The following is a 14,974-nucleotide window of genomic DNA, read 5'->3' as shown; positions in this document are numbered from 1 at the left end:
TTTACCCAGAAGTAGAATTGCCGCACTTTTAGGACCCAGACTTGAAGTTCTACACCATTACTGCTGCCATATGCTATTTGTTAGAAATGAGGCCACATTCAATGGGAGGATAATTAGGCTCCACCTTTTGAGGGAAGGAATGTAAAATTTGCAGACATATTTTAAAACCACTATATCTACCTTTTGAGAGGGATCATACAATGCCAGGTTAATTGCAAACACACACACTAAAATTCCTTAGTAGTACTTGATTATATGGGAGTCATCTGGATCAGTACATCTCAACCTTTTTCATGTTACTGCTCATTTGTGGCATCTCAGCTGGGAAGCTCTAATAAAAATGGTACAGATTTGTGGAAAAGCACAATAAAACATTCCTCAAGGAGACCTCGTGGACCACCAGCACTGTGTTCATGAACACCCGGGGGTCCATGTATTGCTATCAGGCAACAATCATTTCAGGCCCGGCTGCCCATCTGTACAATAGGGGTGGAATCCATGGGGTTCCTGCATAGTTCTCTACACAGGGTTGCTGTTTCTTTTCTCACCTTCAGTTTCTGTACATCCTTACCTTCTTTTGTGCTTCTCTTCTGTACCTGTGCTGATTTACTTATTTTACACCTTCTCCCAGGAAGACTTTCAGCCTTACTGCCTTCTTGATCACCTGGAAAATGCTGATTCATCTTTCAGAATTGAGTCATGTGTCTCATTTTCACTAGTTGTTTTGACCCCTTCTTCCTTGCCCTCCTTCCTCTCCCCCCTAGAACTAGCCTTTTGCTCTTCAGTACCTTATTCTACTTTAAACAATCTTCCTTAGTTGCACCTGTGATACTTAATTACAATTATTTGTCTATATAGAAATACACATTTATTCCTCCTGAGGATACTGTAGTGAATGAGAGATAGATGTCTTTAGGGGTGTCTGTAATCTCCTAGAAAGCAGGCCGTGAACGTAAGCAAGTCGGCAGAGAAACAAATGAAGTAATTGCAGATTGGGGTGAATGTTATTTATGAAGGAAGAAAGAGGAAACTGACACAGATTGGAAAGAGATGGGGGCTACTCGAGATATATATATTCAGAGACTCTGAGGCTGCAGGGCGTAAGGCTGTTGCCTGGGAAGAGTAGACAGGGGAAGTGATTCAGGTGAAGTGAACAGACCTGGTGTGGGAGGTATGTGTATGTCTGAGGAAATCAAAGGCGCAGTGTGCCTTGTAACATTGTCTTTCTTCCTCTGTAAGCTGTTGTGATCACAGGTTTTTATAGATTTGGCTCTGTATTTCCAAACCCTGGCACACTTCCTGGCCCAGAGTGGGTACTCAGAAAATGTCAGAGGAATTGATGAATTTCTCTTTCTCTAATTTTTGTCCCTCTCCTTGTCTCTTTACATTTGATTGGCTACACTGGCCTTCTGTGGCTTGTTTTAGTGACCAGTTTTACCATTTGCTTAAGGTCACCATAGTAACCTAAGTTACTGTGAAGTTTAGGTTATATGACTTTTCCAAGTTTAATTTAATTTTATTTATTTTGACTGTGCCACGCAGCTTGGTGGATCTTAGTTTCCTGACCAGGGATTGAACCCGGGCCCTGGCAGTGAAAGCACCTAATCCTAACCACTAGACCACTAGGGTGTTCCCCCAAATTGAGTTTTAGACAGATGAGTTTTTAATAATTTTTGGCCTTCAGAAAAAAGCTTTTTGGTAATTGAGTCATAATGACCACAGCACCTGTGCGTATATCTCCTCCAATTTGACAGTTTCTGTACTGGGATATGTTTATCTCTTTGATATCTACAGCATGGATATTCTTGGTTTGTTTTGGTAATTCATTGTGGTCTGTGTATATATTCCTGTTGCTGTTTTGTGACTCTGCTGCTGCTGCTGCTGCTGCTAAGTCGCTTCAGTCATGTCCGACTCTGTGTGACCCCATAGACGGCAGCCCACCAGGCTCCCCCGTCCCTGGGATTCTCCAGGCAAGAACACTGGAGTGGGTTGCCATTTTCTTCTCCATTGCATGAAAGTGAAAAGTGAAATTGAAGTCGCTCAGTCATGTCCGACCCTCAGCGACCCCATGGACTGCATCCTTCCAGGCTCCTCTGTCCATGGGATTTTCCAGGCAAGAGTACTGGAGTAGGGTGCCATTGCCTTCTCCGTTTGTGACTCTAGGTATTCATAATCAAACCTTTTTTTATAAGTACATTTGATGAACATTTATTGAATGCCTAAAATATAACACTCTGGAAGAAATTTATACACTTAGCAAACAGCTCTCTTCATCTTTTAAGGTTCACCCCAAGTGCTAAGTCTTCTTCTCTAAAGTCTCTTTCCCGACCCCTCCAATACCTGATGAAAAAGTTTACAGTGGACTCCTATAGAGTGGACTCTGTTGCTGCTTCTGGGGAAGGTGAACAGAGGAAGCAGATTAAGCTAAATGAAGCGATTAGAAGGTGAGTGGTAGGAAATGTACTTTGGAAAGAGAAGGGTCTGTTTAGGTGTGTTAGAGGGAGATAGGGGAGAGTGGGCAGAAACTCAGACTGTCTAGCCCAGGCTTTCCCCAGAGAGACAGTGCCTCTCTTCCATCTAGCTCTGGTTATTGGAGCATAGGCAGGCCAGGTAATTCTAGAGTTATCCTCCTTTGCTTGTTTCTCTCCACAAATCAAGAGTGTTTTTGGTCTCGGTAGTTGGGCAGAGGAGTGGGGGATTCCAAGGAGCCCACCAAACTTCTCTTTGGGCCCTTGCCATCCTGGAAGCCCTGGTGTTTGGTTATTTGTTTTGTGTCTTCAGGACCTATTAGATTGTCTAGAATCCAAATGAAGGCATGTTTGAATAATGGACCCTATAGGGCATAGTTTCTGCCCTATAAACTGCTTAGCAATCTAGTGCTTGTATTGGTCATGTAAAAATACTGTTTGTAGCTTTAGGTTGAAATGTTTTTATTGACTCTTGAGCTCTTTTCTTCAAAGGAAAACTGCTGATTTTGAACATCTGAATTGTATCTGATGATCAAACTCTTATTTGCCTAAACAGGCAAAATAAACTCAAGAAAACTTGACCAGCTTAGTAACATAAAAATAATGGAAAAGGTAGATTAATAACTATCTTATGAAAACACACCAGAGTAGGCAGTTTCACAGAAAATGAAATAAGGCTTTCTAGTCCATTCTATGGGGTTAGTGTAGCCTGAATGAAACTGGGCAGGAATGGCATAATACGAGAAAACTTGGGCAAATTCTGCTTATAAAAGAGACACGAAACTAGTCAATAAAATGCTAAAAAGACCAAAGAGATATTTATTAAATGAACGATTCACACAATCAAATATGACTTTTTTTTTTTAAGCAGGGTAATGATAACTTAAACTTAGGAAATGTATTATTTCATTATCTCCATAGAATAAAAGCAGAGACCTATATAATCACTTAGACAAAGGCTGAAAATTCTCAAAATTTATTAATTCTTGATGAACCCTCTGTAAGTTAGATATAGAGAAAAACTTCATGAACTTGGTTAAAGGCATTAATAAGAAATCTTTAATGATGAAACACTGGAGACATTTTCATTAAAGAGAAGGATGTCAACTATCTGCTAGTTTTCAACATCATCTTAGAAACACCAGTCAATGTCATAAATGAGAAAAATAAATGGCAGGTATCAGAATTGAAAGTGAGACAGTATAATCATAATTTGAATATGATAATGGTAGTCTGCCTGGGAAATGCAAAGGATTTTAATTGATAATCAATTGGATAGAGATTGAATAGAATCAAAAAGTCAGAACAGTGACAGGGTATACAGTGAGAATTATTGCATCCACTTCTTTTTCTACCCTATACTCATTCAACTCCCAAAGGCAACCAGTTTTATTAATTTCTGTCCATCCTACCAGTATTTCTTTATTTAATACAAGCCAAGCAAGTATATATTCTTATTTTCCTCTTTGAAACAACAAAAGGTAATTTTATAGTTTGCCTTCTAAAACTTGGAAATCTTTCCTTGTCAATTCATAGTTTGTTTTCATTTTTTTTAACAGCTGCATAATATTCTGTTTTGTGGATGTCCCAGAGTGAAAGTGTTAATCAGTCAGTCATGTCTGACTCTTTGTGACCGCATGGACTGTAGCCAGCCAGGCTCCTCTGTCCCTGGAATTCTCCAGGCAAGAATATTGGAGTGGGTTGCCATTCCCTTCTCCAGCAGCATATAAATTCAACAGCCATGAAGCTATTGTTTGCCCATTAAATATTTTTTAAAACTTTTAATTTAAAAGTATTTATTTTTGCTTACACAGGTAATTAAATTCTTGTAAAAATTAAAACTATAAGCAAAAGTCTCTTGGCTATTCCCAATCCCTCTCTCCTCCCCAGAGCTAATTTTTTTTCAGTTTAGTGTTCAATGTCTCCTCCTTTCTGGCTATTATTTCCATTAGGAATATGACTCCCAGGTGCAATGTTAGTCTGGAAATTAGAGTTTCATCATGGCTGTTAGTTACATGTTGGAAATTTTCTCTCCCCTTTTCTGTCTATACAGATTCCATTCACATTGCCTCTTTTGTTAACCTTGCCTCAGCTTTCCAGCTTCCTTTGTGGTTGTTTCAATTTTTAGATTGAATGAAATAAAATTATGATTTTTGTCAGTAAGAAACACTTGATTATCAGCTGTTTCATGTACCTAGTAGTTTAAAAAAAAATTATTGAAGTATAGTTGATTTACAATGTTGTGTTAGTATATAGCAAAGTGATTCAGTTATATATATACATAATTCATTCTTTTTTTAAGAGTCCTTTCTTATATAGGTTATCACGGAATATTGCATAGAGTTCTCTGTGGTATACAGTAGGGCCTTGTTGGTTCTAGTAGTTTTTTTTTTTTTTAATTTTTAAAAAATTTTACATACTTTTTAAAGGTTACTACTTTCCATTTGCAGTTATTGTAATATAAAATAGCGATTATGTTTCCCGTGTTGCACACTGTATCCTTGTGCCTGTCTTACAGCCAGTGGTTTGTGCCGCCCACCTGCCCATCCCTGCATTGCCCTTCCCATAATCACTAGTTTGTTCTGTCTGTGAGTCTGCCCTTTTTTTGGTATATTCATTACTTTGTTGCTTTTTTTAGATTCTACATGTAAGTAATATCATACATTGTTTGTCTTTGTCTGTCTGACCTATTTCACTTAGCATTAATGCTCTCTAAGGGTATCCATGTTGTTGCAAATGGCAACATTTTATTCTTTTTTTTTATGGCTGAGTAGTTTTTCATTATACATATATACTCACAAACACACATATTCTTTACCCATTCATCTGTTTTTTAAAAATAAATATTTCTTTCTTTCTTCTTTTTTTGGCTGCACCTCTCGATTTATAGGATCTTAGTTCCCTGATCAGGGATTGAACCCAGGGCCATAGGAGTGAAAGCTCTGAATCATAACCACTGGACTCCCAGGGAACTCCCTCCATTCATCTGTTGATAGACACTTAGGTTGCGTCCATATCTTGCAATTTTAAATAATGCTGCTATGCACATTGGGGTGCATGTATCTTTTTGAATTAGTGTTTTCGTTTTTTTTTTTTTTTTCCAGATATATGCCCAGGAGTGGAATTGCTGGGTCATGTGGTAGTTCCATTTTTAGTATTTGAGAAACCTCTGTACTGTCTTCTACAGTGGCTGCGCCAATTTACATTCTCACCAGCAGTGTACTTCCTTTTCTCCACACCCTTGCCAGCATTTGTTATTTGTGTTCTTTTGGATGATGGTCATTCTGGTGTGAAGTAATAGCTTCTTGTGGGGTGGTTTGCATTTCCCTGATGATTAGCAATGTTGAGCATCGTTTCATGTGCCTGTTGGCCATCTACATTTCCATCTTGGGAAAATGTCTATCCATCTGGTAGTTTTAAAACTTACTTGGTGTCTGGTTCTTCTTAAAGACAGAAACCAGAACCATATCCATTTTATAATGTTCTGAGACCTGAAATTGGCCAGATCAAAGTCACTTAATAAGATTTGTTGACAGATGAATCTGAGCTGTCCCCAAGGCAGCTGTATAATTGTGATCCACCAGGTCTCAACCGGATTGATCCCTAAGATAACTGCCTCTCTCTTCTCTGGATTGCAGTTGGGTTTCCCCATTCACTATGAGTGACTTACATCCTTGTCACACTTTACAGAAGTAGAACCACCTTCTCCTTAGGAAGACTTATTGACCCCTGGGTTATTCTTGATCCACCTGGAGAGATTTGTGTAGTCTGTAGACAGTGAGCTGCCTATGCCCTGTGAAGTTTTTTGATCAAGGGAGTAGCTTTTGTCTAGCCAAGGGCCCTGAGGTCTTTCATAATCTGTGTACAGTGGAGTTGCTATCCTAGGGTTTTGCAGTTAATTCTATGGATCCAAACTTACCAGACTTTCAGAAAGCACTGACCAAGTGCAAATTCAAAAGAATTTGAAGTTGTCCTGAAGTGCCAGCTTCTTATTTTGCCAAATAAGAACATTTAAAACAAATATCTAATTATATTTTTTATATTTAATGCATGCTCATGGTGCAACATTCAAAACAAAAGGATATACACTGAATAAAATAAGTTTCATACTTCCTCTCCAGTTCCTTAACTAGAGTTCCCCTCCTAAGAGGCAAATCGGGTTGCTTGATCATCCTTCCAGAGATAGCCCTGTAAAATACAGGTACGAATGTATTGGCTGTCTTCTCTCTCCCAAATGAATGGTAGTGCATTTAGTACTGTTTTGCATCTTGAGTTGTTTTTTTCCCCCCACTTTTCTTAGAGATTTTTAAAAATCAGTACACAGAGAACTTTCTTTGTACGACTGCATAATATTAGTAAGGATTAAAAACAGTTATCATCTTTTAAATTTGAAAAGTATGTTTAAGCACCAAAAAGTTAGAAAGAATTTGATCTTAGTATAAAGGAAAATTCTATAAATTAAATAAATTTGGTTCTATGAAAAATTAATTCTGTGTGTTGGTCCAAAGACCTGTTTGCTAACTATTGCTCAAGATAGTAAACCGGTAAAGAAAGGCCTTTGAATAGGACTGAGTTCTGGAGGCTTACTAATCTGTGGTAGGCTCGCTGACTGAGAGATCAAGAGGAATACAGCTGACATATGCATATCCTTCTCCCCATTTTACAGGGAGGGATAGACTTTGGGAAGCTTTTTTCTCTCCTGCCAGTGCACTACTCAGTTCACCAGCTCCTACGGTCAGCTAGTCTGTTGTCAAGATAGCGTGTATTTATGGCAGCTGCGTATCAGCTGGATTGGAGTAGGGAGACTAGTTTCAGTGCTGTTTATTCCTTTTATTAATATTTCTTGAGCAATTAATGTATGCATAATACAATTAGGAATTTTTAAAAGCATACCCTGTTAGTCCTGTGTGAGAAATACCCACATAAAGTGACTGGGGCCTGAAGCTGGAGAGTGACTGACCTTGGGGTGGGTAGCTGGAGTCAGCGAGCCTTGGGATTGAAGAATTGATGGGACACCCAACCTTTGGGAAGAATAGGGAGAATGGAATTCATTTCCTGGATGTTCACTGAATGCCCAGTATCTGCATCCTATTGTGTTTTGGTTTACTCCAAGTAAACTGCCTTAGCGGATACTAGTGTAGGGTTGAAGAGGACACAATGGAAGCAGGCCTGTTAGTTTGGGTAGCACATACTTGTTAGGACAGTAGGGTATTGAGTGTTAGATATAAGAAAGGAAGGTAATGGGGCAAGTCCAAGTTGTAGGGAGAAAATGCAAATTGGTAGAATCTAAACTTTCTCAGTGTAGAATAGCATTCTGGTCAATACAGATGTGTTTAAGAGAACAATTGCATATTTGTTTTCCTTTGTTTTTAATCATTTACTTATTTTTGGAATGAGCAATACATTTATATGGTTGAAAAATGAAAAAGTATTAAAAGGTGTATTGCCAACGGGTCTCCCTCCCACTTTTGCCCCTCCCTGCCCCATACCCAGTACCCCTCTTGTATCAGTCAGGTTTATATGCTGGAAACAGAAACCATCCTGGGTACTTGAACCACAGAAGGATTTAACATAAGTAATTGGGTCCTTAGAAAATTGTTGGAGAACTTGGAGGAGTGGGACTCAAGGGGACTGGCCTTAGAGTTTAAATTTGAAGGACTCACCCCTGGAGTGTGAACTGGAGGTTGGGAAGTCAATACTGCTCCTGCCACCCCACCCCACCATTGCTACTTGACACTCAAGAAGTCAGTGACTAGACAGTAAATCCTTGCTGCTATAGACCAGCATGTCTGTATCACCTGGGAGCTTGTTTAAAGCTTTTAAGGCCTTACTTAGCTTCACCTACTGAATCAGAATCTGCATTTAACAAGATTCTCTGATGATTTGCATTGCATAAAAGTTTGAGCAGTCCTGCACTGAAGTACTGGCTCTTGTCATGACAGTTGCTTCCAAACCCACAGACCTCCATGACCTTGATTACCAGTTTCAAGTAAGTCAAGCAAATATACTTGTTGGTTTACCTAGCTCTCAGTCTAGAAGAAGAGTGATTGGAGATTTTACAAGTAACCAGTGTTAGTTTCTTGTGTATTCTTCCAGATGTTTTAGGCATATTTAAGCATGTTTGAATACGTATATTCTTTTTTGTCTTGTTAAAAAAATAAGCAGTAGTTTACTTACCATCCACAGTGTTCTGCACCTCACTGTTTTCATTTAATGGTTCATCTTGGGAGAGCTTTCCATATCATGACATAGAGCCGTCTTCTTTTTTTAACAACTGCATGATATTCCAATGCATAGATTACAAAATTCTTAAAATTGAGACTAACACAGTCTGGGCTGGCCAATCATTCTAATTTTTTGACACCTGTAAAATACAATCTAGTTGTTAATTGTTTGCTTCCTGCCTCTCTTGTGCTCAGGTTTGTGTATATGTCGTCTTGTTTGACTCACACTACAACACAGTGTATCCTTCCTCCGCTTTACATGAAAGAACTCAGGCTCTGAAAGGCTAATTTAATCACAGTTTAAGGAATATCCAGGATAGTATTTGAATCCCAAGTCTGTTAGCCTCCATGATTTTCGATTTGGCACAGTGACAGAGAACTGCTAAATGATAGGCTTTATTTAGTACTTTGAGATCTACTTCTTTGGTAAGAGGTTTGGAAAAATATCATTTTGATTATTTTAGGTGGATACTAAGGGCATTTCAATTTTTTTTTTCTTTCCTGACTCAGGTATCCAGCTCACATAGAAGATATTGATTACGAAGAAGGAAAAGTACTCATCCATTTCAAGCGTTGGAACCATCGTTATGATGAGTGGTTCTGCTGGGACAGTCCTTATTTACGTCCTTTAGAGAAAATACAGCTGAGGAAAGAGGGCTTGCATGAAGAGGAAGGATCATCTGTGAGTAACAAATCCGGGCGGTTCAGTGATGAGCAGGCTCAGCCATTGGGCTGAGTCTTTGATATTTAGTGTGAAAGTCTGTAGGAGCTGAGGACCGTCCTTATTTAGGCTTGGAGTGCAACCTTGAGATCTCCACGGCCTCTTGGGGTTGTTGAAGAATCTCAGTTGTCATCTGTGTGTATGACATGATTGACGTGACAACTCATAAACTAATTTGGTTGAGACTGCACTGATGATAAATGGAGACTTGATCTCTCTCTTTTATACCACTGTATCCCTTTAGATTGCTTTTTAAGCTCATCTGCTGTTTGATCATTAAGCAGTCATTCCATGTGGAGCATTATGCTAGCTTTTTTTTTTTTAAATAAGCCCTTGAAAATCTTGGAACTGACTGGACTGGATTCCTGTTTTTTAAATTTCATCACTATGTCTGGTACTTTTATGACTTCAAAATGAAGGACAAAGTATTTGTTTTCAGTTTTTTAAACAGGAATTGAGACATCTGTAGAAATCCTGCTGCCTTTGGAGCTGACTCAGCCCTGGATTCTGTTTTCCACTTTAACCGTGACCAGGGAACTTGAACTCTTGCTAGCCTTTCCCCCTCCTCCCCACTCCCAGTTTAAGATTGTTCACTGTTGCCCAGTTTGGCTGCTGGGTATTCATTCTACAAAATGTATCAATGCAAACTGTGTACTGGGAAAGCAGTATGAAATATTAATGGTGAAGGAGTGCCTCCTTTGTCCAAAGACCGTCTAGAAGGATAGATGGCATTAGGTGGCATGAATGCTGTTTGCCTCGAGATGAAACAGCCTCTCTCCTTCCAAGCTGTGTACTTGTGTACCCTGGTGGTCCTGGGCTGTTAGATGCACTTTCAGGGACAAGATAGAATTATCATCAGTGCTGTGCCTTGCCTGTCCAGAATTCCTTAAATGGGAAAACGCTGTGTCTAGCCCTTTTGTTTTGACTCCTAGTGTTGAACAGCAGAAACATCTTCATCCCAGTAACCATCTCCCCTTCCTGCCCTTGTCAATTTCAGCCTGTCTTATGAATTTGGTTACCATGTATATCCTATGAAATTGGGTTGGTAACAGGATCTTTTTTGTTTTTTAATATTTTTTAGGAATTTCAAATAAATGAGCAGGTCCTTGCTTGCTGGTCTGATTGTCGTTTTTACCCAGCCAAAGTCACTGCTGTTAACAAGGATGGTAAGGCATTTGAGTTGTAATTGTTTTTACTCTTGACTTAGGGGTGAGTTTATAATATTTGAATTTGATGGTGTATTTTTAGTATGTATTTATTGCCTTGGAATCCTCTCTAAGTTAATTACTATGTCAGGAGTTAGGAAGAAATTATAAATGGAGAGAAAGCTAGGTTAAGGAGGGGGAGATTGGTTCTCTGCCTTCTAAATTTTAGTCATTGTTTTCTGAAACAGTCATGATTCATCTGTCCCTCTGCTGGAAGTTTGCAGTTTCTTGCTGTCTAGGAGTTCCTAATACAATTGAAGAAATAAGTCCCTAATATACCTCTTAGTTATTTGTTAACAGTCTACAAGTGAAGCAGGCAACAAACATTTCTTCCAAAACGTATTTTGTGGATGCCAGGTGATTGAGAGTGGTGTATGATACCAGAGTTGCTAGTTGAAGTTGGGGTACTGGGGTTTAGAGCTCTGAGTTAGGATACCTTTGCCAGAGTTCAGAACATGTGAGAAATCAAGACGAGGAACACAACCCAAAGAGGCTCATTTTGTGAATACAGAGGCAAGGGAAGAGGAGGGTTATGAACACGGTATGTGTGGTCAGCATCCTGACACATAGAACAGACTCGGCAGGGCTCAAGTGATACCTTTTTAAAGCATTTTCTACTGAGATGTTTGTGGTATGTCCATAATCTCTGCAGTGAATTAGTACCCTCTTAGTACCACTGTTAGGGCTGAAAGGCTAGATTGACTTCATTCAATGAAGTTATTCAAGTATTTATTTAGCACTCTGCTAAATGCTGGACCTTGGGGTAAACAAGAAACTTCATCTCAGAATGGGTTGAAATGGTCAAAAATGAACTGTACATTTGCATATAGCAGGACTTTTAGTTCCTCTATTGCTGTATTCACCAGTCCTGGCAGTTATTAGACTGGGTGGGGGAAGTGGCAGATGTATCCCTGAAAACAAAGTCCTCTTACCACAGGCCTCCAGAGCAAGGCTGTATCTTCTAAGTTCTTTAAGCAGTTACTCATCCTCTCATTTGTGGTTAAGTTTTTTTGGATAGTCCCTTGTTTTCCCCAAGTTACATTGTATAAGCCTGTGTTTAAAATAAAGTCTCACAGTACTTTTCATATGTGTTACTTTAATAAAAGGATATTATTCAAGTAACATGTTATTAAACTGCTTCAGATCCTTTTTGTAAAAGGCATAGTTTATTATATCAATCACTCAGTAAATAGATTATAAATCCATATGTTTATAGATCCATTTGTATTAAAATGGTGAATGATCTCATTTATATGGGAAAAATAAAGTAAAAAAAAGCTACAAGGATATATTGTGCAGCATAGGTAATATAGCCAATATTTTTTATAATAACTTAAAATGGAGTATAACCTATAGAAATTGTCAATCACTAAAATTGTACACCTGAAACCAATATAATATTGTTAAGCAACTGTACCTCAATAAAAAAAGTCACAGTAAAAGAAAAAGTTTATTTTTTAGAATCTTATTTTTTAGATTAGTAATTTTTTTCTACTCTTACTGGATTTAAATTATATGATATGAAACACAGGTGTTTGTTAGTGTACATAGATGTCTTTCTGAAAGTCTGTTAGGTTGATTTATTCTGATCAAGTTGGATGTTCCCCCTAGGGGAGGTGTGCCCTTTTGAGGAAATGGCTGCTCCTTAGATCAGATGAAGATTGTGGATAGAAACACGGGTAACTGTTGATAAAGCAGGTAGCAGAAAGGAAGCAACGTGTCTCTTTTGTTTCAGTAGTGTCCCAGAGTCACATGGAGGACAGAAGTGAGAAGAGGGTTTAGATGAAAAGAATGGGAAAGGAAGGGCACATTGAGGAAGGAGGGATTTGGGGAGTCCTGGGAGCTGTCTTGTAGAGAGGTAGGGTGTGAGGGTCTAGGTGGAAGCATTAAAGGCTTAGGAACCTACTGTTTGTGTTTAATATCTGTAGAGCCCAGGCCTTAGCATCATGGATTAAAAAAGAATAAAGAACTTGTTCAAGGCAGAATGAAGTAGGTGTTGAGATAGAGCAACCGGGGGAGGTATAACAGGTGCAGAATGGTGCAGATAAATCATAAGGGGAGGTGTGAGGAGGGATCCCTATCTGCATTTGTTGGTTTTTTTTGTGTCAGTTGGGTCTGAAATCTTTTTCTTTAAAACATTTTGGCTGCATCACGCGGCATGTAGGATGGGATCTTACCTTCCCCAGTCCTAACCACTAGACTGCCAGAGAAGTCCTTTTAAAGTTAATTTGCTTTGCAAGTTGTTTTAAAAAATCTTTTAAGTTTATTTTCCTGCATGAGCTAAAATGATAAGAGGGAGAGTCTTGAGGTAATGGTTGCTCCCACAATGGTCGGTTGCCACCCTAATATATTTGTTCAATAAGCTTCAGATTCTGTTCAGTAAATTTTAGTTAATTGGAGGACATTGAAAATGAGTGGATATTTTGGGGAGAACCTGTTTTTCCCAGAATTTTTTGGTCTGAAGTCCTGCATTATGCCACCATCCTCTCTAGTTCTTGAGATTAATTGAAAGAGGGAGGAGAGTAGGGAGGGACGGGGAAGAGGAAATCCTGAAAGTGAATGCACCCAGCTGTGTGGTATTATTGCTGCACTCAGGACTGAGAAGGAAATCCTCTGGGATTTCCTTTGCGGGAGCTCAGGTCTGTGCCTGATTTTGATGAAATAATGACTCTTAGGTGCTGCCTTTGGGTTAGATTTAATCCAGGGGAACTGGCAGAGTTTCTACATCATGATTTATTCTACTATTCAGCTGCATGATTGAGAAGGACGATACTGGACTCTAATTTCACTCTTTCCCTGGTGTTTGCTGTCCTGCCTCAGTTCTGTCTGTAGCAGGGGCCACCACAGCTTAATGGTGGCAGAACCTCTGCAGACGAGGTGCTCCCTTTATTTCCTGTAAAGTTATTCTGTCTTTCTGGTGCTGCTGGGAGGAGGCTGGGAATACAGTGAAGTCACTCCCTGTAGACTCGGGAAGGCTTGGTCTGATCTTTCTGCCACTCATAACCTCCTTGGTGGTTTTGCCGAGGCCAAGCATTGACTGGGCAGTCTGGTGGGCAGGGGCTGTAGCCAGAGTGGAGAGCCCTGGCTGCTGGCATTGGGTGTCCCACATGACTGACTCACAGCTAGCGAGCAACTTTTAGAGTTTCTTAAGGGAGTCATTTAGCAATTGGAAACTTCGGAGAATAATGCCATGTTATTTAGCCCTTTTCACCTGGCATGAGTCTTTGGCAGTGGCAGTTAAGCATCATTCTCCGTGAAGGCAGCCACACCTGATAGCCTTGTTAGATCCTCGGTCTGCGTTGGAGTGAGGAAGGGATTCTGCTTCCAGGAAGTCTTTGTTTGGAAGCCTTCTCTTCTCTGGTGAGTTGACCTCAGCTCCACCCAGCTCCCCTTTTTTAAGGAGGTGTCAGAGCCACTTGCCTGTCAGGGGTTTGTACCCCTCTGCTCTGTGAGGCAGTCTCTTCAGAGGAAACTGAAAGTAGATTCACATTTACAACAAAATGAGGAATCATTCCTTCCTGTTGATCTGTGGTTCTTTAACTTGAGTGCACAGGCAGGCGTATCAGGTCCCTCTTCCTTAAAGTTATGCATATTCTTAGGTCCTGTGCCCCCCAGTTCAATTTCTTTGTTCAGTGCCTAAGTCTGCATTTTACCAGGAGATGCTATGGAAATGATCTTATTTCTCGAGTCTCTGGCTGAAGCAGTTACTATTTTTTTTTTCTTCTTGCTGTAACTGATCCTGCGTTTGAAATGTGGGAACTCTGGGACTATGAACAGCTTTGACTAGAGATAGAAAGACAATTTAGGCCCATACATGCAGGTGCTATCTTGGTTCTTGCTATCTGTTGGGGGGTAAGGGTGTTCCCTTTTAAAGTGACTTGGTAGATGATGGTAATTAGAACCACATATTGATCTCTTGGCTTCCCTGGTGGCTCAGCGTTAAAGAATCCGCCTGCCAATGCAGGAGATGTGGGTTCACTCCCTGGGTCAGGAAGAGCCCCTGGAGAAGGAAATGGCAACCCACTCCAGTATTCTTGCCTGGGAAATCCAATGGACAGAGGAGCCTGGCAGGCTACAGTTCATGGGATTGCAAAGAGTTGGACACAACTTAGTGGCTAAACAACAGCAACTGTTCCCTTGCTCTGTGATAGTCCCTTTGCTAAGCAGTTTCCATATCTGAGCTCATTTCTTCTTCATGTGAAGAAGCTCATTTCTTCTTCATTTTTTCTTTCTACACATGTAGAAAGATTGTTGCCGTCAACCCCATTCTCATTTTTCAGATGAGGAAGTCAGCTCACAGGAGAAACTGCTTGAGGTTGCAGAGCACATATGTAAATAGTAGCACGGAAGTCTGAA

General features: G+C 39.8%; 1 protein-coding gene across 3 annotated transcripts in view; it reads left to right on the top strand.

The window, feature by feature from the left end:
* Window positions 1–14,974, top strand: part of PHF20 (PHD finger protein 20) — a 128,779-nt gene that overhangs the window by 33,230 nt on the left and 80,575 nt on the right. For all 3 annotated transcript variants that reach the window (XM_027558665.1, XM_027558666.1, XM_027558664.1), the window contains exons 3-4: window positions 9,203–9,374; window positions 10,495–10,579. In XM_027558665.1, coding sequence (XP_027414466.1) covers window positions 9,203–9,374; window positions 10,495–10,579 — 257 coding nt within the window. The remainder of the gene's footprint in view (window positions 1–9,202; window positions 9,375–10,494; window positions 10,580–14,974) is intronic.

Source organism: Bos indicus x Bos taurus, chromosome 13, assembly GCF_003369695.1.
Source record: "Bos indicus x Bos taurus breed Angus x Brahman F1 hybrid chromosome 13, Bos_hybrid_MaternalHap_v2.0, whole genome shotgun sequence".
Lineage (NCBI taxonomy): Eukaryota > Metazoa > Chordata > Mammalia > Artiodactyla > Bovidae > Bos > Bos indicus x Bos taurus.
This window is presented reverse-complemented; position numbering and strand designations above follow the sequence as displayed.